The 26,795-nt window shown below is 33.2% G+C and overlaps 1 protein-coding gene across 1 annotated transcript; it reads left to right on the top strand.

Annotated features, from left to right (window-relative positions):
• The first annotated feature begins 18,684 nt into the window (after nucleotides 1-18,684).
• LOC139490238 (uncharacterized) lies at nucleotides 18,685-25,000 on the top strand. Its single transcript, XM_071277088.1, has 2 exons — nucleotides 18,685-19,737; nucleotides 22,687-25,000. Exons 1-2 carry the CDS (start codon nucleotides 18,694-18,696, stop codon nucleotides 24,322-24,324), a joined length of 2,682 nt encoding a protein of 893 aa, XP_071133189.1. The 5' UTR covers nucleotides 18,685-18,693; the 3' UTR covers nucleotides 24,325-25,000.
• The last annotated feature ends 1,795 nt before the right edge of the window (nucleotides 25,001-26,795 follow it).

Consider the following 26,795-nt stretch of genomic DNA (forward strand, 5'->3'; position numbering starts at 1 on the left):
TTCCTCCTAAAAGGAGCACTCGTAAGTAACCATGGATCACTTCAAAACCAGTGGCGGATCCAGGGGTGGGGGGGGGGGGGGGGGTTCCGGGGGTGCGCACCCCCCTTTATTTTTGCCGATCAATGCATTTGTATCGGGACATATGTTTTGCACCCCCCTTTGCCCTGGGTGCCCTGGGTTAGCACCCCCCCCCTTTCGAAAATTCCTGCATCCGCCCCTGAAAACATCGACAGTTACTTTATGTACTATGTAATGAGTGACTAGTAAAGATGGATATTTCAGTACTGAAATTATTTAAGGAATGACTGTAATACTTTTTCTGTCTATGAAGAAATAACATAAAAAATTTGGTGAATAACGCGCGTAGCGGGTTATTTAACAGTGTGCTCTACATTTTATTTTATGTTATTTCGAAAACCATGAAAAAACGTTGATGACTTCACGGTTACATGACTAAATTATGTCTATGGGCTGATAAAAAAATAACGTCAGCCAATCAGAAGACGCGTTACATCCAAAATTAAATTATTTGATATTATCAAGACAAGACAAATTATATGATAAGTTTGTTGAATATCATACATTATCTGGAACCTGGATAGGTCATGGACCTCCTTTTCGAGATATTTGCATAGGCGGATCATGCCCCCCCGCCCCCCCCCCCCCCCCCCTTGTGGGAAAAATTTGGTTGATTATATAGGGAATCACTGAAGCATGACTGGAGCCCCCCCCTCTTAGGTCAGTCAGCGGGCCCCCCTTATGAAAAGTTCTGGATCCGCCACTGATTTGAGATTTAGAATATGTCGGGAAAAGGCTGACTCAGACTTTTACCTTATATTTGCATTGGTATTATTTGGGTCTCAAACAAAAGAAAGAAAATCAAGAATCTTTTAAAATTTTGCTAAATGACCTTTCATCAGCTATTTAGTCTTATATGAAAAAATAAGTGAGTGTTATGGGGCAAAATATTTTCCATTGTATTGTAAAGAAAAAAACCCAAGGAGTCCGAACATTTGACACAAATTCCAAAACCTCACCGTATATTCTTAACGTATTCAATACAGTAAAAGAAGATCCAGTTAATTATTAGTCTTTGATTGAAATTTCTATAGAAAGATCTATGATTAATCAGAATTTCCAACTAGTCGAGTGTCACGGGAATATATTGATTTCCATGTGAATTGTCATTTTATTTACTTTAACTCTTTACGGTTTTATATGCGGGGACAACCACGTATTTATCCTGGAAGTATAGGACAGCTGATTGGCACACATGTAATCGGTCTTTAAAGATCGATGTAGCATGGGCATTCATAAATTCATTCAGTTCAAGTACAGTAAAACGGAATGGATGGATACCAACCGTTCTTAGAAAATGTTAGAATGTTGTGTCCTATCCGATGGACTGTCCTGAGGGAGTAGAACTTTTGTATTTTTATAGCCATTTTAATTGTTAGAAAGTTGGGCAAGAGATTAACTGGGAAAGTGGAATAATGAAAGATTGACAATTGAATATGTGGGTGGTTGCAAATAAAAAAAATGCCTGTGCAAGTGTTTTGCCGAATGTGTTCGTGAATGAGTGAGAGACAGTGTTAATGGGAGAGTGAGAGAGGCAGAATGTCGGTGTATGAGATAATCTGGCCTTGCAGTAGAGCTATTATGAATAGTTGCAATTGATGAATTGGGTGAGTGAATAATCAGTAGGTTAGATAAATAGAACAATGAGACATAGAATTGCAAGGGATGTGCTGAGACTACTATAATCTATAATAGTAGTCTCAGGTGTGTGGGAAGTGGGAAAAATTAAAATCACCAAAATACTGCGTTCAGAGGAAAATTCAAAACGCAAAGTCCTTTAATAATCAAATAGCAAAATCAAAAGCTCAAACCCATCAAACGATTGTCAACAATTGTCATATTCCTGACTCAGTAAAACTACCATGATAATTTGACTTCAAATATTTCAAGACCTCTACATTTCGATTTCATGGTGTTCTTCAATACAAAAATTTTGTAAATTCAGGCCTCATAACAAATGGAACGATGGTAGTGACTGTCTTTATAGAAGAGTGCTAATCCCAGTTACAGATCACTTTAGCCGTATTTGGCACAACTTTTTGGAATTTTTGATCCTCAATGCTCTTCAACTTTGTACTTGTTTGGCTTTATAAATATTTTGATATGAGCGTCACTGATGAGTCTTATGTAGACGAAACGCGCGTCTGGCGTACTAAATTATAATCCTGGTACCTTTGATAACCAATTAAATAACATAGAATTTTGTGGACACCATCAGCTGGTTGACAATTTGGTAACATGACAACTTATTGTTCCAATAGTCGAAAATACAGCTATGTCCTCTTTTATTTCGATTGTGACATTTATATATTTTGCTGACTTACTACACGAGCAACACGATGGGTTCCACATGTGGACCGGTCCTAATAATCTGATGCCGGATAATCACCCTCGGTTTTTGGTAAGGATTCGTGCTGCTCAGGCGCAAGTTTTCTTTTTAATGTTTTTCGACTTGTTTGTTTTAAATGTCCCATTTCTTCATTCCTTTTCCTGCGCTTTTAGACCTTGGATGTTCACGAGAAATTTTAGATGTAAATTGAGGAATTCAGATTTTGTGAGTTTTAGAAACTAGATACCAGTATATAGTCGTTTTGTAATTTTCCGGTTATGACATTTTGACAGTGTATACATACGTGCATGGTGGGCGATGCATGCATAGCAGGAGGTGTTTACCCTGTTCACTGACACGGTCTTGATCAGTTATATTCTTAGTATATCGGATTCCCCCTTTTTGTGTTTTACCTTAATTTGCCTCTTCTTGATCGATTTAGGATATTTAAACATCGATAAACTACCGTAACTGTTGCTTTAATTTAAAGCCCTTGAAAATATGCTTTGTTACAATTTTATATTTATAAGCATTGTAATTTTCATTGTAAATAATAAATGCTATAGCAGTATTACACACCATATCTTACATACTTTTGATTTTTTAACCCTATATGCTAACATTGCCTATGTAAATCTTAAAATTATTTGCATGCACATTGAACGAAATATTTATGTGACGTATAAAATTTTCTGACGTCAGACACTCAAATCAATGAATGTGTTTGTAGATAGCTGTTTTTGTTTTGTGGCAGTTGGGATTATTATGTTATTATTATTTCCCTTTTTTAAAACTATAAATTTCATATTTCTTTATTTAAGGATTTACATGAAGCTTATTCAGTACATATTTGTTAAATCGCATAGCTTTTGCTATTTGAATTCATTGGTTAAAGATATTTATTTGTATTGTAAAGTTTGATATTTGCATCGTTGCAAAATCTTTGGTTACCTTCTGTGAGAAATTTATATATAAATATATTTTATATAACTGGTATTTGATTATTGTGTCGAATATTCTGAGGACTGATTGTCAGTCCAACCAAGGAAAGCTAAACTTTCCAACTACCGTTAAGGTTAGTGCGTTAGCTACATACCTCCACAGCCCGGGTAATATGAAATAATTGAATGCTCCATTTCTTCATACATTTGGCTCTACATAATAAAAGTTGTACTTTGTTGATTAAATTATATATTGTTTTCACTGTTTTTGGTTTTTATTTACTCAGATATACTTTAGCGCATTACATTTGGCATCAGTCGTTTCCGTACAATTAAATTCACAAACCAGACCAAGCTGTGGTCCGCATCCCCGAATCTTCAGCAGAATTGTTCCTGCTACAGTTTTCTGTTAAATAGTTCCTTTAAAATTGTTATACGATGATGACTGATAGTGGAATTAACTATTTGTGGATTTTTATAAATTCTATACATAACTTTTGGACTATTTTCAATCTCGGTCTATTTCTGATATTTATTCTTAAAAACTTTTGTTTTTTAACCCTATATGCTAACATTGCCTATGTAAATTTTAAAATTTTGTTTGAAAATTGTTTGCATGCACATTGAACGACAAATTTATGTGACGTATAAAATTTTCTGACGTCAGACACACAAATCAATGAATGTGTTTGTAGATAGAAGTTTTTGTGTTCTGTTAAATTGTCCATTTTAAAATTGTTATACGATGATGACTGATGTACCCATATTTTAACTATTTATTTATTGTGTCTGTTTAATAGTTAGCGCATCAATGTAAATATAACGAAATTTGATGAGACTGTCATCAAAGTGAAAGGGTTAGCACTATAATCCACAATTTTCTACATTTGAAAATGCCTGTACCAAGTCAGGTATATGACAGTTCTTGTCCATTCGTTTTTTATGCGTTTTGTTATTTGAAATTGCCATGTGATTATGGACTTTCCAAATTAATTTTCCTCTAGGTTCAGTATTTTTGTGATTTTACTTTTTGAATTCTATCCTAATTCTATCCCTTTTATTTTTTAGAAATTCAAATGTGACGTCACTTTGTGCGTCGATCTCTTCGGCTAACTCGGCTGTGACTTTTTATGTGCTGGTTTAGGTTGTTTTATGTATTTGTTTTTATTCTGTAGTTAGTCACCACTTCCAGTTGATGTTATCATGTATCTCTCTTATATACATTGTCACTTTTATTAACTAACTGTTTACAAAAGTATGAATTATTTTAGATACTAAGGATGTTCTTATCCCAGGCAGAAAACCTTGACCATGTTGAGCAAAACTTTTGTACTTGTTTTGGCTTTCGAACTTTTTTGATCTGAGCGTCACTGGTTAGTCTTTTGTAGACGAGGAGCGCGTCTTGTAAAATATTAAAATATAAACCTGGTACCTTTTGTTAGCTATTATTTGTGTGTTTCTCTGTCCTATATGTTCTCCCATTTGTTTGTATTGTAGTCCTGTCATGCAATGTTGTCATTTTAATGTTACATTTAATATTGCCATAAAAGCGGGAGATTTGGCTAGCCACCAAACCAGGTTACACCCACCATTTCTTTTCTTAGAATGTCCTGTACCAAGTCAGGAAAAAAGTTTATCGACAGGTTGTAGGTATCCCCATGGGTACTAATTGTGCCCCTTTAAAAGCAGACTTGTTTTTGTACTGTTACTAATCACAGTTTATGACTAAACTCAATAAAGACCTGTCGAAATCGCATTTAATTGATAAATTCAACAACAATTACCGTTATCTTGATGATATTTTTTCGTTAAATAATCAAGAATTTTCTCAATATACTGCTGATTTTTTTATTAGTTGTTAGTGGCTTTGAACTAGCTGTCAGATAACTGCGAGTACTCTCAGATCTGTTCCTACTGTCTTTTTGTTGTCGGGATGTAAAAGTACCCGGCCACGTCTACTTGTATTTTTGTCCATCTGATGAGTTAAGCCTATTTCAACTTATTTTTATAGTTCGTTCTTATGTTGTACTGTTATACCACTGTCCCATGTTAGGGGGAGGGTTGGGATCCCGCTAACATGTTTAACCCCGCCACATTTATGTATGTGCCTGTCCCAAGTCAGGAGCCTGTAATTCAGTGGTTGTCGTTTGTTTATGTGTTACAGATTTGTTTTTCGTTCATTTTTTATATAAATAAGGCCGTTAGTTTTCTCGTTTAAATTGTTTTACATTGTCTTATCGGGGCCTGTTATAGCTCACTATGCGGTTTGGGCTTTTTTCGTTGTTGAAAACCGCACGGTGACCTATAGTTGTTAATGTCTGTGTCATTTTGGTCTCTTGTGGACAGTTGTCTCGTTGGAAATCATACCACATCTTCTTTTTTATATTGTTATATTATAGTTCGTTATGTGTGTATTACATTTAAGTGTTGTGTTTCTATTGTGTCGTAGTTCTCTTATATTTGACGTGTTTCCCTCCAGTTTGAATTTGTAACCCGGATTTGTTTTTTTCTCGATCGATTCATGAATTTCGAACAGCTGTATACTACTCTTCCCTGTCATACTTATGCTTATTTGGTTTTACATACCTTATTATACATACATTTCTATTTATTTAAATCTGGTGTAATGTTTTCTAAAATTAAACTGGAATCCGTCAAACAAAAGATTGGTATTAAAATGTTATTCGTGAATTGCTTTCAATCATTTACAAACATGACAATATTTCTACAATACCATATGTCCATATGCAACCGTTACTGTATTAAAGTGTCATCACACAAATACCGAACTTCAAATCTCAATTAGTACGTAGCATAATAGTCTTGAATATGACGTGTACAATTCATTGAGACAGCACTACTGTAGACAGTTGCATTTGTTGCATTCTTTGGAAGAAATAGAATTTCTTTCAGTAGATAAATGTGAGTAAACAAAAGTTCTGTGAGTATTGTATGGAAATACATAGCTAGTCCACTACCGGCTAAATTTTATTGTATTGGTACAAAACAATCACTTCAAGCATGACAAAAAAACAGTGTTGAAAACTGATTATTTAAGTGAGTATTCTAAGTCAAAGGACCTTAACTCTGCATAAAATCATCAGACCGAAACAACTTGATCTGTAACTTGTCACGATAAAACAATACACATAAAAAAAATCAAGTCAATATCTTCAAGCAAAAATGTGGAAAACTGATTTTCTGGACCGACGGATCGAGGGATAGGCAGACGTCGTCGGTAGGGGACCAATATCAGTGGACCACTTAAATGCATCACCATTTCTATTAAATTAATTGCAGTTTTATACTTTTAAAATGATGTTCAGTGTTAAGTTTAAGTTATACGTTTTTGTTAAGCAGAATAATTCATCAAATTGGACTAATAGACTCTTATAATAATAACATTAACGGTACCATTTTTTCTGCACCAGATGCGCATTTCGACAATACATGTCTCTTCAGTGATGCTCGTGGCATTAAAGTTTATAAATATTCCATGAAGGACATTTGAACAAAAAAAAGAGAGACTTTGACGTAAAGATCTTAGCCTCCCGTAATTAGCCTGTAGAGGTTATAAAATTGAGAATGGAAATGGGGAATGTGTCAAAGAGACAACAACCCGACCAAATAAAAAACAACAGCAGAGGGTCACCAACAGGTCTTCAATGTAGCGAGAAATTCCCGCAGCCGGAGGCGTCCTTCAGCTGGCCCATAAACAAATATATACTAGTCCAGTGATAATGAACGCCATACTAATTTCCAAATTGTACACAAGAAACTAAAATTAAAATAATACAAGACTAACAAAGGCCAGAGGCTCCTGACTTGGGACAGGCGCAAAAATGCGGCGGGGTTAAACATGTTTGTGAGATCTCAACCCTCCCCCTATACCTCTAACCAATGTAGAAAAGTAAACGTATAACAATACGTACATTAAAATTCAGTTCAACAGAAGTCCGAGTCTGATGTCAGAAGATGTAACCAAAGAAAATAAACAAAATGACAATAATACATAAATAACAACAGACTACTAACAGTTAACTGACATGCCAGCTCCAGACTTCAATTAAACTGACTGAAAGATTATGATTTCATCATATGAACATCAGGCACAATCGTTCCCGTTAGGGGTTTAGTATCATACCATCATAACATATATGAGAAGAACATAACCCGTGTCATGCCAACAACTGTTTTTAGAATAAATGTGTTGTTTGTTAGACATTTGTAAATTCAATCATAGGTAAACCATTTCAATCATCCAAGGATTGCGTATTGTATTTTAAAACAATGAAATGACAATGAAGGGGAATAGTTGTATGGTAAAGGGTAATTCTAATTACCATAATCTCACTAAAAATATTGTGTCCATGAAGTCGAAAATATGACGTTTTTATGCCCAATTGAAACTTCTAAATCGTCATCATATCACCTGTTACTTGATGCAACTGTCAAGTGAGAGGTTTACTAAATTAGCTAGCTATAAAACCAGGTTCAATCCACCATTATTTACATAAAAAATGCCTGTACTAAGTCAGGAATATGAAAGTTGTTATCCATTCGTTTGATTTGTTTGAGCTTTTGATTTTGCCATTTGATTATGGACTTTCCATTTTGAATTTTCCCCAGAGTTCATTTTTATTGTGGTTTTACTTTTCACTATGTGACGTGGTCAAAAGCTATGCTAAACACTAAGGAATGTCAAAGGCTCAGAGAGGGAAAATAATGACGAGCATCCGTCAAGAATACTTTTTTAATACAAAGTCACGTAATTTACATTTTAATTACTAAAATGTAATGTTATGAAGTGTTATTACAAATAACTACATATTAAACGATAAAACTATTTTTACGGAAAATTATAAAATCCTTCAGATATTCGGAACATTTACATAAGGTTGGATTTTTCAATATATGTGTTGTAAAAAAAGCGAAGCCACTGGATCATACAAACACAAAACAAGAAATATAAAACTTTTTTGAAAAAAATTCTTAATGCAAAAAAAAATGTGCTTTTAAATGGGTTACTCAAAATATTAAGAAAATATAAACATGTAACTAATTTACATGCTGTATTGTGAATGTTTAACAAATACATGCTCTGGAAAAAACATTAAGACTGTAATATTTGTGTAATTCAGTTCTCAGACAGGGTACACAATGTATATACTGTAACATTCCTAGCTTAGAGCAATATCCCCTTCGCCTTCGGCGCTGGGATTATAAACTTTAAAAAATCGGGAATATTACAGTATATACCATGTCTGAGAACTGAATGACATATAATATCACAAACAATTAAATTATTAATTTACATTCTTAGTAACTATTACACGCTTCAACGAATTACAATAGTGCGCTGATTGATCTTTTATGACCAATTAATATTAAAAATCAGCAAATTATACTTTTTCAGAACTAATATGAACTTGTAATAACTTATATAATTTAATTTTAATTCACTATCTTTAAGATTAGGTTTTAAAAGGAATGCGATCATTGTTAATACAAAACGTATTGTTTTCGTAATGATTCTCAAAGGATTGTGTGTCGCCTTTTTTTGGTTCCTTACTTGTAGTATAATTAAGGAAGTCCAAAGATTATTACAGAGATATTTTTTCTGTTTTTTGCTATCTTTTGAAAATACAGCAGATTTTTCGCAGATTTTGAAGTAGAATAACACTTAATTGCATGCAATATTCGATACCAGATCTTTCACGACCACCGTTAGTTATTCTTTCAGGATCACTTTCTCAATATACAAAATAACACCTGTGATATTTCAATTTCATGCAGAAAAACAAAAAATTAAGTGAAAGACAGTTTGTTACGTACTTTACTTGGCCTTTTAAACCTTTTTGGATTCGAGCGTCACTAATGGGTCTTTAGTAGACGAAACCCGCGTCTGGTGTAAATACAAAATCTCATCCTAGTATCTATGATGAGTTTATTTCTAGCAAGAAAATTGACACGAGAGTTTCCAAAATCATCTGCGTTAGTTAAATAGGACTGTCGTGCTTGTGTAATACAAAATATACGTTTATCATCGAGGCTTCCCTTTTCATGGATTTCACACTTTTAAAAGAATGTTTTAAGCTTCTTTACCATGTTAATGTGTGTTTAAGACCCAAGACGATTATCACATATCATATTACATCAATTTTAAAATGATCTAATGTTAAGATATTGTTAAGGTGTGACACGTAGTACAAACTCGTCTATCACATATTGATTTACGTAGAAAAAAATGCCAATGGCCGATAAAGAACCAAAAAATATCTTTATAAAACTCGCAATGTTGAAATAAGTAATCCATTTGATAATTATATGTATAGAACTTTATAAATTTTGGTAAGACGAAAACGTCAGGAAAACTTCATGAGCCTGTAATTCCGTGGTTGTCGTTCGTTTGTTAATTTCTGTGTCATTCGGTTTCTTGTGGAGAGTTGTCTCATTGGCTGTTATAAACCATCTTCTTTTTTTATATTTACGCAGAAATTGAACTGTTTTAACAGATGAAAAAACAAAACTACAGGAACGTTCATTAGGATTGGTTACCGTGCTATTTTTCATGCTATGAGTCTTAGTAAATTGCCTAAATTTGCTTAGAATGATCATGAAAAAAAACACATTTTTAAGCAGAAAAAGAAATCTATGTGATAGAATTTTGAAATGAATTGTAAAAAGATGTGTTTAATAATATGTTTTAAGAAAATATAGAAAAAAAATGGTGTCACCGAACTTGTTTTCTTGCTTCAAGTAAAAATTAAAAATTCCCTATCAGAAAAAAGAAAAGTACGTAGAATTCATAGTGGATTCAGACTTTTACAAAATGATTCGAAAAAATATATTAAATGATCTATTTCAGTAAATTTAGTGTCTTTTTATTCAAAATTACAATCCATTTAAAAAAGAAGCACAAGGCTGATGTTCTTTTGACCAGTTTTTCTTATTCTATGTCGGTCATTTGTTTTATTTTCAAAATTTAAGTCTACGCCCGGGAGTTTTGACGTAAACGTAGCTACGCGCATGCATACAATGTACCGAAATGTACTATAATGTACCGATTGAAAATGAAGTACAAACGTAATAAGTCTGAATCCAAGTCGCAAACCTTTGTTACGTTAGCAAAGCATGATATAACATGCTGTTCAGCACTTAGCCAAGCATGATATAACATGCTGTTTAGCACTTAGCCAAGCATGATATAACATGCTGTTCTGTACTTAGCCAAGCATGATATAACATGCTGTTCAGCACTTAGCCAAGCATGATATAACATGCTGTTCAGCACTTAGCCAAGCATGATATAACATGCTGTTCAGCACTTAGCCAAGCATGATATAACATGCTGTTCAGCACTTAGCCAAGCATGATATAACATGCTGTTCTGTACTTAGCCAAGCATGATATAACATGCTGTTCAGCACTTAGCCAAGCATGATATAACATGCTGTTCAGCACTTAGCCAAGCATGATATAACATGCTGTTCTGTACTTAGCCAAGCATGATATAACATGCTGTTCTGTACTTAGCCAAGCATGATATAACATGCTGTTCTGTACTATCAAAAAGGTAAAATTACATTTACCGAACTCCGAGGAAAACTCCAAATAGAAAGTCCCTAAGCAAATTGCAAATTTAAAGTTCACACACATCAAACGATCGTATATCAAGTGCCATATTGCTTATATGGTACAGGCATATTCTCGTGTATAAAATGGTAGTTTAAACCTATTTTATAGCTAGCTATAGAGTCATGGTATACCACCATCTTGGATTGTACTATTTCAGCACACAATCAGTCTAGTTTTTTTGCCCAAATCTGCAAATTTGTAGACAGATGTGCAATTTTATTGGTTATTCTGATTACTCATTTGAAGAAGACTTGCTGATTTATTGCATTATCAAAAATATTTAAATAAATAACAAACATTTATGTTTGAGAGAAAAAAATTTTCAACAAAGCCATTTAAGGGGGGATAACTCTTTAGTAAAATATTTATACTGTACTGATAGGCATGCGCGTAGCTACGTTTACGTCAAAACGCCCGGGCGTACATGATCTTTATGATCAAAAGAGTATTCAGAGCAATATATAATGCAATTACATCTTTAATTTCTAATAAATTAATAAGTGGTCGCAGTTTGGGCTTACATTTTGTTATTTCTCAATTACACTAACTACTTGTCGAACTGTCATCGAAATTTATGAAAATGCCGAAGAAGCCTTTTCTATGACTATTGTCTAAAGCTAAAATTTTAAAAGCATTTGTTTACGTTCATTTTTCGTTTCTTTTCTGATAGACAGATAGCCGGACTCTTCTTTACGCAACTTAATTGTTTTACATGCTCAATTTATAAACCTTCATAGATTGTCGTGAAATATTCCAGATCAAGAAAAAAAATATCAAAAGAAAATTTTATATATTTTTTTTAAATTCCTTTAAAGGAATGATAAATTGATTCTCTTTTTTGTGGGAAGAAATCCTAGGTGTTCCAGAATTTTTTTTATATTGAACCTTTTGTTCATTAAAAGGTGCTTTTGTTGATTGTATGTTCACTCATGGCACCCTTTAAACTTATTTAAAAGTAATATTGGTTTGGAAGTTTTCTCTAAAACCAATGACCATTAGGTTAGCATCGGCCTTCCAGTTTAACACGATGAATAAGTTAACATATTACGAAATTTAACAAACAAAAAAATAAACCATTTAGATTCAAAAGTATGTTGTTATCAATGATTTTTTACTGACAGGAATCATTATGGTATGATCTCATCTCGATAGCTTTCGGGGACTTCGTCCCTTTCGAACACACTACCAACAGGTGCTTTGACATTGAGCGGTTGGCACCCTCATATCCCTCGCCAAGATTCGGGCGTACACGTAAAAATGATCCAGCTACGCCACTGGTATGTTCAAGACTGAAAAAGATAATCATACATTATACATTTTATATATTACAACAATTTCAAAATAATCTAGTATTAAGAGATTGATCAGGTGTGACACGAGGATACAGAAACCTTTGTCGCATATTGGTTTACATCGTTAATTTGCCGGTAAAGTACAAAAAAAATCATTATATAATTTGCAAAACTGAAATAATAAATCATTTGGTATTGAATTTTACCACACTTACTCATTATATTAAAGTTAAACGAAATGATTTCGCAGATAATGACCAATTACAGACGATGAAGAAATCAAACAGTAGAGACAATCATTAATTGTAAGGTAATTTATTTATTTCCCTCTGATTTATTCAAAATGTTTAAAAAATCATTTAAATTATTCAACGTTAATTTTACAGAACAGCAACATATTCTCGGTTCTACCCAAGAACAAATTTTCTGTCTGTTCACGTTCTAAAAAAAATATACTAGAATTGATTTTGACAATTGAACTGTGCCCTGGAACGTATACTGACATTTCTACCTCAGAATAGCTTTTAAATTGCTAAAATTTCAGGAATTCGGAAAAGTTACTAAAACTGTAAGGAACTTTTCTAATGCTAGAAATTATGCAAAATCCCTTATAACGAGTTTTATCTTTTTTATTAAAAAAAAAGGTATTTTTTCTTAATAAATACACAAGATTGTAGTTAAATATAATCATTTGATAGACATGTTAGATAAATATAGTTACAAAAGATAATTAAAAGTCTACAGTCTACAGTTTAGATATTTCAAAAAATGATCATACAAGTGAGAGCTTTAGCTAGCTTTAAATAAAGGCAACAGTAGTATACCGCAGGTTCAATCCACCATTTTTATATGTAAGAAAAATGCCTGTACCAAGTCGCATATGACCGTTGTTATCCATTCGTTTGATGTGTTTGAGGATGTTGATTTTTCCATTTAAATAGGGACTTTCCGTTTTGAATTTTCCTCGCAGTTAAGTATTTTTGTGAGTTTATTTTTTACTAACATTAATTATAAATACCTTGTGAATGAAAGTCCTTTCATAACATCCTTATTAGCTGGTTAAAATTTTGTACAGATTAAAACCATTTTTAAGCTATATTTTGTACGTGTTGTAACATGTACGGGGTCATTTTGTACATGTTATAACTTGTAATAATGCATTGTACAAATTATAACATGTACAATATTTTTGTACATGTTATAACCTGTACAAAATTGCAACTTGTACACGACATATACATATATATTGGTTTGTAGGTAGTTTTAGTCCCCGAGGGTATCACCAGCCAAGTAGCCAGTACTTCGGTACTGGCATGAAAATACCGATTTTTTTGTGTTATTAAAATTTGCTGTTACAAAATGTTAGAAATTATTATAAATTGAGGAATGTATCTCCCTCATGCAAATCTCTGATTCCTTTCACGGATTTGGCTATACTTTTTGGACCTTTTGGATTATAGCTCTTCATCTTTTATATAAGCTTTGGATTTCAAATATTTTGGGCACGAGCATCACTGAAGAGACAAATGCGCATCTGGTACAGGAAAATTGGTACCGTTAATGTTATTATTGATTAATTTAACAATCATCAATTGATTGATTTATAAAAAATGAAGATGTGGTATGATTGCCAATGAGACAACTCTCCACGAGAGACCAAAATGACACAGAAATTATCACATATAGGTCACGTGGTTCAGTTGTTTGATTGACAGTTTATTTATATAAAGAAACTCATATTTCATGTTCACGTAGTTATTGTTCGAATGACGATGCCTATTCATGTGATTAATTGATCGAAGTGAAATGAAGATGACAAGAATTGGGAGTTGCAGATATTCGCATTTTTGTTTGAGCTACAAGGGGAACGTGTTGTTCGTGCATAAAGGTCCATATCCGTGTACTAAGGGCAATATAATACAAGATAAAATCAAATAAGCACATACAAAAATTGTGACAAATATGTTGTTTAAAAAATAAACGAATTTTGGTATATATAATTACACGTAAAATGCAAATGTTTTTGACTGATAGATGAAATACATGTCAAATCTGTAAGATGTCATCAAAACAATAACCAAGCCTCTTTACAAACCTTTTAATATTCGGTGACATCCCATTAGTCCGACAGCCATTATTCCGACAGCCCTTTACTCTGACAGCCTACTATTCCGACAGCCCATTACTCCGACAGCCCATTATTCCGACAATCCATTACTCCTACAGCCCATTATTTCGACAATGCGTTTTTCTTATGTGTATGGGTAAATTTTCTCTAAAAAGACCAACTCCGTTCTCTATGATATGTGTGGTTGTCCGTCTTGATTACAATTATTCTATCCATCCGGGATATTTGTCTCAGTATATTGGAATTGATACACATGCTTATAGCAACTGCATGCACAGTCCTTATCCTCGTCCCACTTTCGTTTACATGTCTAGGTACTTTATTTGTCTTTATATTTCGTTGTTTGTGTGTCCACTGTCCGTCTGTGCTCTTCTAGTTCGCTATTTTTTGCATGTGTGTCTTGGTCTACCTTCTTTAACTAGATCTTTGGTTTCCCCTTTTCGCGTATCAGGGGAGTGAGGTTTCTCCCACTATTAACTACATACATAAATATATCGGAGTTGGATAACACTATCCCCCCTCTTTGGTCGCAACACTTTCTCTCCTTGTATCACGCATCTGAGTTTTATTTAAATTAATTTTGTCGCAGAAATAATTGACTATTGTAACGTCAGTCAAAATGAGAAAAACAAAGAGACAAATACATACCCAAATCCGTAAAAATAAGAAGACAAACAGGACAAAATATGTGCTCAGAAAAGATGAGCAATTCCAATTATGAATATGGTAACATGTTCGGGAATGTGAATCCACGAAGTACGGAGATAGTGCACAGCACTTCCAATAGCTATCGTCAAGACATAGTCTGAGAGATGAAACTCAATATATTTGTAGGGATACCTATTTTATACCCTGAGATTTTTTTAAATCTAGAAAAATATGTCTCTTTTATTATGATTGGTGGAGAGGCAGGAATGATGATTAACAACAAAACTTATTACGAAAAACAAATATGACAGACATGAATATTTCGGCAACTTCTATCTAAATATTTATAAGGAAAAGTGATATCGGGTTAGTGAATGTATATGTCATTGAACTATACAGTCAACGCATTTTGACTGCTCAAATCGAATGAGTGCAGTATAAAAGCCAATAGCAAACTAGTAAAAAAAACTAAGATAATGTGTGACATTCTTGTCCCTCTTGTGTCTTTGACAAATAGTCTAATTTTAAAAACTTAGTACATTATGTGTTTTGTTGGAAACTTGACACTTGTTTTTCATTTAAACATTTAAAGATTGTTTTCAAGAAGAAAGAAATATTTAGATATTATTGATTTTAAGAAAGGTAGTTCATATGTTAATTCAGAATCGGTGCTCTACCATTACATTAAGAATTGAAAATGCTAGATACTAAAAAAATTGTATTGTACAGCTGATAAAGTTGTGGATGAGCGTCATTTTTCAATCCAATGCTCACTTCATAATAATTTGAGGGAGGAACTCTTTCACCATATTTCTAGCACATGTAAGAACTTTAAAAAGTTATAAATGAATGAATGAATGAATGAATAAATATGATAAATTTTCGATGTTAACACAATAAAACTTTACTATCATGGAAGGAAATGATGATTACATTGTTAGTTCTTTTGAATTATGTAGTACATGTCTTGATATACTGACTGTTATTTGATATCAATGTGTTAGTTGTTTTTTTATCTATTTTGTCTTGGCTCCGATTGTGACTGAGGCTTATAGTGCTATAAAGATAATTATATTATATTAGTATTGTAATGCCTTAATGTTGACCCAATCATTAGAATGCCACTTCGAAAAAGTGGAGGTATACTGTTTTACCTCTGTCTGTCCGTCCGTCCAACCGTCCAACCGTCAGTTCGTCCGTCCGTCCCAAAAATAATTTCGTTGCATTTTTTTCATGAACTACATTCCAAGGATTTCTGAAAGGTTTATTAAAGTCGGCTATATCATGCGATGCGTTTTCAAATTCATTACTCATTACATGACAGCCAAATTGAAAATTGTCGTCACATTTTTCTCAGGAACGACAATACAATGATTTCTGAAAATTGGTTTCAAGGTTTATAAAAGTCAGTTATACTGTGTGATGCATTTTCAGATTCCCAACTCCAAAACTTCTTGTCTACCAAAATGTTTGGGCGGGGGTATCATCAGTAGCTCGTACCATCAATGGTTGTTCTTGATTTATATGCTCTTTAAAGATTCTTGAATTTTGAAAATGAAATATTCTTTTCTGTTATATTCTATATACAGATTTCGAATTGAGTATATAGAAAGTATTTGAACTACCTTAGCCTTATGTTATATATACGGGGTTATTTCTTAAAATATTTTATTACATATCTAATCGTAACAATACAGACAGACACATTTTATTTTACTCTGATACCCTGGTACATAACTTGATAAGTGCCGGACTTACGGGTTGTCGGAGTATTGGGCTGTCGGGGCAATGCGTTGTCGGACTATTGCGTTGTCGGACTAATGGGCTGTCGTACCAATGGGCTGTCAGACTAATGGGCCGTCGGGATAATGGCGTGTAACCTAATATTCAATCGAAGTCAAAATATTTCAAAGATTAATAACTATATAATGGAAAGTGTAAATGACCATAACCAGTGATAATATGGACATTTAAATATGTTATGAATCGTTATGGTATATTAAATTGGTGAATTTTGAAATTACAAAATACTGTTTTCAATTGGAAATTCCAAATTGAGAGTCTAAAGCCTAAACACATCAATGAATGAATAACAACTGTCATGTTCCTGACTTAGTACAGGCATTTTCTTATGTAGAATATTTTTAATTATCGAATAAAATCCTTTCTTAAAACATGCTACATTTATAATCTATATTTATTAACACCATTCAAATTGATTTTGAAATTCATTGTATTCATATGTAATCATAATTACTTGCATTTTTGCCAATGTAAATATTAATTTAATCAGCTACTTTGAGAAATGATGTAATCATAAATTTTATTTAATCGTACAATTAACAAATTAACTGTAATTTAATCTATTACATTGAAAGTAATCGGACCCATCTCTGGGCCCAATATATAATCAAAATACAGATCCTGTGTCTCCATGCGTTGCTCACAAGGATGTGAAAACACTTGGTTTCATCTACTATTCTGATAACGTCCTGGTAACTTTTATAATCTGGATACATAGGTGCAAGAAGGTATTTTTTTATGTCAATGTTGGTACCATGCACTAATGTAGCCAGATTATGTCCTGTACCAAGTCAGGAATATGACAGTTTTTATCACATTGTCCGTTTCTCTGTATATTGGCGTTTGTTTTTGTTGCAGTTCATTGTTTCTGTTGTTCCGTTTTGTTTCTATCTTTTAAAAAGTTGATGTTTCCCTAAGTTTTGGTTTGTGACCCGGAATTGTTTCAGTTAAATTGATTTATGACTTTTGAACGGCGGTATACTACTCTTGTCTTTATTCATATCGGCCAATCATATTTCTGCCTCCAATTTTGTAAAAGGTGTTTATCATTACCACTAAATTCAAGGATGCCGAAAGGCCCTTTAAACAGAAGGTAGAATTGAGTATTGTCAGATTGTTGTTGCTACAAATACAGATTTTGTAAAGATTATAATAGGTAAAGAGCATTTTTTGGGATACACATGGGCACATAATTAGTTTTAGGTCAAATGATACAACTTCGACATGATACCAACATTGACATAGAAAAAATACCTTCTTGCACTTTTGTATCCATCTCATATAAACATGGTAATTTCTAGTAATCATATGTCGTTTTTTTGGCTTTGGCATGCGTTGTCTATTTGTTTTCGACTTATATATAACTTTAAAAATCATTGAGGTATCTTCCATCTCTCTTAATAATTCAGTGACTCGGTGGCCAAGGGGTCTAAGCAGCACTACTATATCACTAGCTTGTGAGTACGTGATTTGTCCGCTCGACTTCAATCGTAATCGATTAGGATTGTCAGGTTTCATGGCGAAGTTTGGTCGTTCACTCCGGCAGTCCAATTTCCTCCACAAATAAAAATTGACCCCTCGATATAGCACAGTAGTGCTGAAAGTGGCGTTTAACACTTATCAATCAATTAATCAAACAATCAGTCAATCAATTAATCTTAACAAACAAACGACCTGAACAATTTTAAGGTTGGTGCAATTTTTGGGGTAAATAATAGCTATAATTATTAATAATATTATACTTTCTACTTTCATTTCATCACGTATATAACAATGGTCCCATCTTAAGGTAACAATTCGTTTGTTTTGTTTTCAGTGCAAGAGTTTTAAGTCATTATGCTCTTCGATGTTTGCCTGCTTGTCTTCGTTTGTGCCACATTTGCCGAAGTGATTGGTTCATTTATATATCGTTATCCGTCAGATGTAGATTTGAAAGAAGTGTATGATTTAACAGAAAACATTCAAAATGCAAATCAAAGAAGAATCTTAGAAAAACAATTATTGTACTGTCCAATGGTTCCACTCTGTAATAATTTGACAAGACAAGATTCTTACCCAAACGGTACGTCATCGGATGTTGAAAGTTGCTGTTATTCATGTTCATGCCAAGAGAAAGGATTAGGCACGAATGGAAACTGTCCAAATAGCGAAATAACCTTATCGACGCCGGTGAAGACTTGTATATACCCACAGTACCTTCCATACGGTAGGTCAAGGGTGACAGCTGACAAAGCGTATTATATGATTTCTAGTTGCGCAAATAATTTTTATGATCCCACTGTTATCCGGAAATGTACGGTCGACCAGAGAAAAATTGACCCATTTGACATTTCCCTATTCACACCTGTTTCAATTCTGAACACTTCTATTCTATTCAAGAACAAATACTGCGCCATTTGTAATTACCATGCATCTGATGAAATGTACCCCTGGTCTGGAAATTTGTCATGTGATACAGCCGGGTCATTTGAACCGTTTGATAATCTTACAGCTTCCGGCAACGTTCTGAAAGAGATCAGTCAATCTGAAGATTGCAATATATTTTTTCAAGGCTTGGATCCGATTTCTGACCTAGAACAATGTGATTGGGGAATATATACCACGTGTAATCAAACTGGTAACTGGGGGGTTTATGACAAGGCTATCGAAGATGCTTGTACCAGTTATACTTCCGTTTACCTTGCTAAATATAGAAATGTGTTCTGCTTCCTATGTAATTCCAACGAAATACCGTTTATGGGCTGTAAATTTATTGACCTTGGAAAAGAAAAAGGGGGAATTAAAACGGGAACATTTGTTGGTCTGATTAGTTTCATGGATGATGAACAGAAGAGAACAGATAAAATATGTGGAAATGATGAAGTTTTTGATGCATATGAGGTAAGCTTACATAAAGTATTGATGAGGAAATGATGTAAAGGAACGACCATTTAACTCCGAAAAAGAGGGGTATGCTTGTTTTCCAAAAGCATATTCTGATATTTGATGAAATACATATTGATGGACAAGCAGATGACAATAAAAATATTATGAATCCAAATTTTCCCAATACTCTTTTGAGTTTTGAAAAAAATGATAGGATTAGTAACGTTAAAAAAAGCTAAAATATTTGTTTCTGCCTCAGACAAAAATAAATATCCCCCCCCCCCCCCCCGGACCTTGAAGTTAAATGGTTGTTCCCTATAAGAGAGGCGAAGAATATCAAAAAGTCGAGAAAAAAAAATGACATCACTATTCTTAGAAATAAAAAATAGACAAAAGGCAAACAAAAAAGAAACAATGATAAGAACAAGTATTTAGTCTATATATATATATTCCGTATACTAAAAATCTTTTGGCGTTGTGCATATTTATATTATTTTCTTTGAAAACAGTTGATTATTTACAGAAGAGAATTTTTAAGGTTAAATATGATAGAACTTTGTACTACGAAAACGTCAAATGAATATAGTTGAAGCATAAATCTGTTACAAGTTTAAAATCGTCACATGCTTCTCTGAAGAGGTACAATCTGGTCAAATTCTGACTCTTTGAAGAGAGAGGTAGCCAATTAATGATCCCAGTTAGTCCTAATTAGTAACTAATTAAGTTATTAAGAATCAGAATAAAAAAAATTAAGTAATTAAGAATCAGTATAAAGAAAACGCAGAATTTAATCAAAATAAGAAGAATTTGACATTACCTGACTTCACTTTTTTTTCTTAGTTTCGGGGGAACATATCCATATATCCGCTTGGGATGATACATACTAGTTAGAATAGTCGTATAATCTGTTATTTGTCGATTGTGTCCTATCCCGATTGTAAAATTGTCAGACGGTTTTTTTATTACTTTAAATGTGCCATTCGTTGTCCGTTTATCTCCGAGTTATGAGTTTGACTGTCCCTGTGCTATCTTTGGCCTCTCTACATCTGCTCCGTTCAGATATTCTGCCTTTTCGTAATATCTCTTTTTAGTGAACGGTGATCTAACGGTTTTTTCTCTGTAATTTTACTTGATACAAAACAAATAACATGATCAATATTCTAATGAATTATCATCGATTAAACATCAATTGTTTTAAAACACTGAATTTTCATTAATGTTCTACCATTAAAAAGGCGGGAACATGTTTTTGCATCATGTTGTTGTCGTTTGTTCTTCAGAACATAATAATATCAATAACATAATATCTACAAAAACGTGGTTAACAAAACAAACAGTTTATATCTGATTCTGAACTTTTATAAAATACTACACTACGTTTCCCAATTTCAGAATTCTGTGAAAAAGATGGCGCGTTATGAATTTAATTAGGTGAATCCATTTTGTATCGGCGTATTTTAAAGGTTTTGCTGAAGATTAAGCGAAAAAAACATTTAAAAAGATAATATGAGGCAGGCATTACCTGTGAAAGGGGACGAAGTCTGTATGAATATTCATTTTTAATTCAAACATTTTAACTTTGAAATGGCCTCAAAAAGAAAATGGAAATGCCGTAACGTTTCCGATTTTGTTTTCTGTTGTAAGGTATTTTAGTTGTGACGTCATGTGCGATGTAAACGAAGAAACGCTATCATCAGGTTCACATTGAGATCAAAAGGGTCCAAAATTAAACTTTGTTTGATTTCATAAAAAATCGAATTATTGGGGTTCTTTGATATGCCGAATCTAACTGTGTTTTAAGATTTTAAATTTTTGGTCCCGTTTTCAATTTGGTCTACACCAAGGTCCAAAGGGTCCAAAACTAAGCTTTGTTTGATTTTAACAAAAATTGAATATATGGTGTTCTTTGATATGCTAAATCTAGCCATGTACAATGAATTTATAATTTTGATTTGTAGGCCCCGTTATCAAATTGATCCACATTGGGGTCAAAAGGGTCCAAAATTAAACTTTGTTTGATTTCATCAAAATTCGAATTATTGGGGTTCCTAATTAATATGCCGCCGAATCTAACTGTTTTTTTTAGATTTTAAATTTTTGATCCTGTTTTCAAATTGTGCTACATTAATTAAGGTCAAAAGGGTCTAAAATTTTACTTCGTTCGATTTTAACAAAAATTGAATTCTTGGGGTTCTTTGATATGCTGAAACTAAACATGTATTAAGATTTTTTATTATGGGCCCAGTTTTCAAGTTGGTCCAAATTAATGTAAAAAAATTACTTTGTTTGATTTCAACAAAAATTGAATGTATGGGTTTCTTTGATATGCTAAATCTAACCATGTATTTAGATTTTTTATTTATGGTCCCTGTTATCAAATTGGTTCACATTGAAGATTCAAAATTGAACTTTGCTTCATTTCATCAAAAACTGAATTCTTTGGATTCTTTAATATGCTCAATCAATCCATGTATTAAGATTTTGAATATTGGACCATAATAGGTAAATTTAATTATTTAAAAATTATTAGACCACATTCATTCTGTGTCAGAAAACTATGCTGTGCCAAATATTTTATCATCACAATCCAAATTCAGAGATGCATCAAACTTGAATGTTGTGTCCATTCTGGCCCCAATTATTCAGAGTTCGACCCCTGCGGTCGTTTCAAGCTGCGCCCTGTGGAGCATTTTTTTTAATGGGAAAGAATAAATAAAAATGATCTCAAAATGTATAAAAAAAAATTGTAAAACGAAACACTTGATAAATCTTACACGTCTCTGCCTTCAAATAAAAGCTGTATAACTTACTACTAATTTATAAATTTGACAGACACTTTTCATGTGGTAGTGTAAACAATTTTGTAAATGTGAATTTAATTTCTTCTTAGATACTACTTGACGTTCATTCAATCTCCATTCAAATGTGAATTTGATTTCTTTATTGTCTTATTTTTATTTTAAGGATAAATGTCGGGAAGTTGTATGTCCCAGAATGCACTACTTTAATAAAAAGAACCAACAATGTGAAGAAATTTTTCGAAAAATCAAAAAACTGAAATACGAAGCTTACTACAAAGTAACAATTATAGACAAAAAGCTGGATGAAGATGACTGTTCAACGAGCTGTGTGTCTGATGATTCTTATACTGTGGAATATGATATCTGTTCTTATATTGAGAAAACTCTTAGTGGAATTGACTGTTGTTATCTTTTGGAATATCACTATCCAAAAGATATTAAAAACGTGACACATCGTGAATATATAGTTGGTATATCTCTTTATGCATTTTCGTCTCATAATCAAAGAACGTATGTTGAAATACTCTCATCACCATTTGAAGTCAATCGTCAAAATGATGTAATCAATATAGGATATATACTGTTAGTTCAACCAATATCACACAAGGCGCTTGATCTTGCCTCAGACTTTGTAGAATGGGATTTCACAGATTACTATGACTCTTATTATGACTATCAGTATTATAATTTAGAACAAGATATGGCATGTGCTTCTACTCACCCAGCCATACAAGTTGTTTCAAATTTCTTCTGCCCAAGAATCAAGCTCAAATTTAATGAAGTCGAACTATCAACCCATCACCTTATAGTATTAAATAATAACATACAATATGATATCAATACTGTACTTCAAAATGAAGAGTATTTTCTAGTTTGTGTAGATGTTTACATGGCATCAAGCATAAACTTTGTGCAAGAAGTTGTTGCTGTGACAAATAAAATCGAGACATTATTGTCATTGGTTTGCTCCATTGCATCGATCACATCACTGACCCTCACTTTAGTAGTCTACATCTTATTGCAGGATCTCCGAACTCTCCCGGGGTTACAACAAATGATGTTGTCATGCCACTTGTTGGTTGCGCATGCACTATACCTATTTGGAATTAATGCGGAATCAACTGAAACTCTCTGTGCTGCTGTTGGTCTACTCACCCATTACTTCTGGTTAGGGTCCATTATGTGGATGCATATCTGCACGTTAGACATGTTCAGGGTGTTCTATTACAATAATCAAAGTACTTCAAATCGACTAAAACAGTTCACACGTTACGTTATATATAGTGTCTCTTTTCCCAGTCTACTTGTAGCTATAAATATAGTGAACTTTTTCAACAGCGACGAAAACCCACACGGCTATTTAGGATATGGTGGAGAAAGTTGCTATATCATAGAGAAAACAATGGTACTGTATACATTTGCGATTCCCGTTGGAGTTCTCCTTCTCCTGAATATCATCTTATTTTCTGTTGTTATTTATCAACTGGAAATGGCACTGGAAGTTAAATCTGAAACCAGGAATAATCGCCCGATGTTGGTTATCTATACAAAAATGTCGTGTTTGACAGGGATAACTTGGATCTTTGGATTCGCTTACCAGTGGACACTGGTCGATGTCTTATCGTATGCTTTTATAATCTTAAATGCTTCACAAGGATTATTCATCTTCCTATCATTTGGTTTGAATAGCCACGTAAGATCTAAGATTAGCGAAATGTTCTGCAGACCAAATGAACAAACTACCCAAAAAATAGAAATTGAAAGAAATTCACTGAAAATTTTGAATATGCCAAAAACCTGATTGGACCTCGAACCTTTTCTAACCATTAAACAGAATCTATGTTGGATTATATGTGTCTATTACTATATATGTAATTTGATTGTAGTCGTGTAAATAGTATGTTTAACTCGTTCAAACAACATAATATATTCGATTAAACCGTAGTTTATCGTAAATACAACACACCGGACTGTCATGGCTCCATCTTCTATGCAACAGTAGTCACTGTATTAACAATACTTTAAATTAAATGAGTTTGCATTCGAGGCAACAGAATTTTCTTTATAGACAACACTTTCAAACAACAGTTGTTTGTAGTCGAGGCAACATAAGTTGATGTACGAAAACACTTTCAAACAACACAACTTTAGCTGTATATATTTAATGTTCAAACAACACGAGAATAGATATAAGTCAACAATATGTGATATATAGACACTACTTGCAAGTAACAATAGTTTTTTATCCATTCAACAGAAGTTGCTATATAAACAACACTTTCAAACAACACAAGTTTATAGTATGAAGCAACAGTTACTGCTGTATTGATAATAGAACACGAGTATAGATCCGATTCAACAGTATTTGATATATAGATAATACTTTCAAGCAACACGAGTTTTATTCGCGGCAAGATACGTTTGTCGTAAAGCCCCTATTTTTGAACCACATGACTTAAGATTCGAGGCAACAGTCGTTGATGTATAGACAAAACTTTCAATAAACAGGTCCCTTTAAACTTGAGCCAACATTAGTTTTTGTATAGTGAAGACTTGAAGCAAGCATAACTTTAGACTCGAGGCAGCCTTAGATTCCGTATAATAGACAACACTTTCAAACAATACGACTTTTCATTAATTCGAGTTCACAGTAATTACCCTATAAAAATAACTTTCAAACAACATAAGGCATTATCAGATGCAGTATAGACAACACTTTCACACAATACAATTTTAGATTGTAGGAAACAGTTGTTGTTGTACAGACAACACTTTCAATCAAAACGACTTCAGATTCGAGTCAAAAGAATTTGTTGAATAGACAACAGTTCCATATGACACTACTCTACTTTGCAGAGACACCACTGTCAAACAACACGGCTTTATATTCGAGACATCATTAGAAGCTGTAAAGACAATACTTTCAATAATCAAAACTTGAGTTTCGCGGCTACAATTGTTGCTGTATAGACTAACACTTTCAAACAAATCGACTATAAACTTGTGGTAACTGTAGTTAAAAAACACGTTAAAACATCAACACTCAAGATTCGAGGCAATAGTATTTCATCATACCGTAAACACAACACTTGCAAATAACATGGCTTAAGATTTAAGACAGCAGTAGTTTTCTGATATTCAAGTTATAAATCTAGTCAGAAGATACTAAATAATTTAAAAGCGCTGTACCTTTTGTGTGGTATTTGCATGTTCTGATTTTGTTTGATGGATTGATTCTCAATATATATATATCCTATGTTTTCCATTTCAAAAATAAACAAAATAAATTTATTAATGGTATTACATAAACTGCAAATGGAGTGATACCATAACATGTAATTTTGTAAAATATTCATTTCAACTTCTCACCACATCATTTATGTCAAATTTCTATTATTTAGATAATTTCTGTCACCATAGCCTTAAATTGTGTATATCTATGTTTGTCTACAATAAAGATGTGCTCTCGTGGTGGTAGTATTTTTAATTATTGTCTAAATACAAAAATGGTAAAACACTTATAAACAAATTCATCACGAGTTGGTTGATATGTTCCTTATGTCGTAACTTCAATAACCTTCCCTTTTCACGAATTTGACCTACCGAATTAGACTAATTACCGGATTTGTAATAAAATAAATCAACACGACGTGTGCCACATGTGGAGCATGATCTGCTTTCCTTTCCAGAGCACCTGAGATCGCCCCCAGTTGATGGGGTTCGTGTTGCTTCGTCTTTAGTTTTCTTTGTTGTGTCTTCTGTATTTTAATTTGTCTGTTTGTTTTTTTAATTTATAGCCATGGCGTTGTCAGTTTATTTTCAACCTATGAGTTTGACTGTCCCTCTGGTATCTTTCGTCCCTCTTTTATAACATCTGGGTCGATGTCTTTGCTGGTGGACATTTTGTCCCCGAGGACATCATCCGCCCAGTATCAAAATTGCATGAATTTACGAAGATCTAACAGGATGCTGGCTCGGACGTTTCCCAGTATAAAAAAGTCCGAAATAGACGCCACCATGGACATGGTGTCGTCTGATACGGTAGGTGTCCACTCGTCACCAGACATGACAAATATCCCAAACATGACTCATTCAGATCACCATACCAGTGACAATAGCAAAAGTACACAAACACAGCCATGTTCAGTTCTCCTTAAAGACATTTTGGATTTTGATGACTCTACACAACACTGTCTCATTTCGAAATGTTGAACAAATGGCTGAAAAACTTGTACAAAATTTAATAACAGATACTTAATTCACTAGCAATTT

This window comes from Mytilus edulis, chromosome 9 (genome assembly GCF_963676685.1).
Source record: "Mytilus edulis chromosome 9, xbMytEdul2.2, whole genome shotgun sequence".
Taxonomy (NCBI): domain Eukaryota; kingdom Metazoa; phylum Mollusca; class Bivalvia; order Mytilida; family Mytilidae; genus Mytilus; species Mytilus edulis.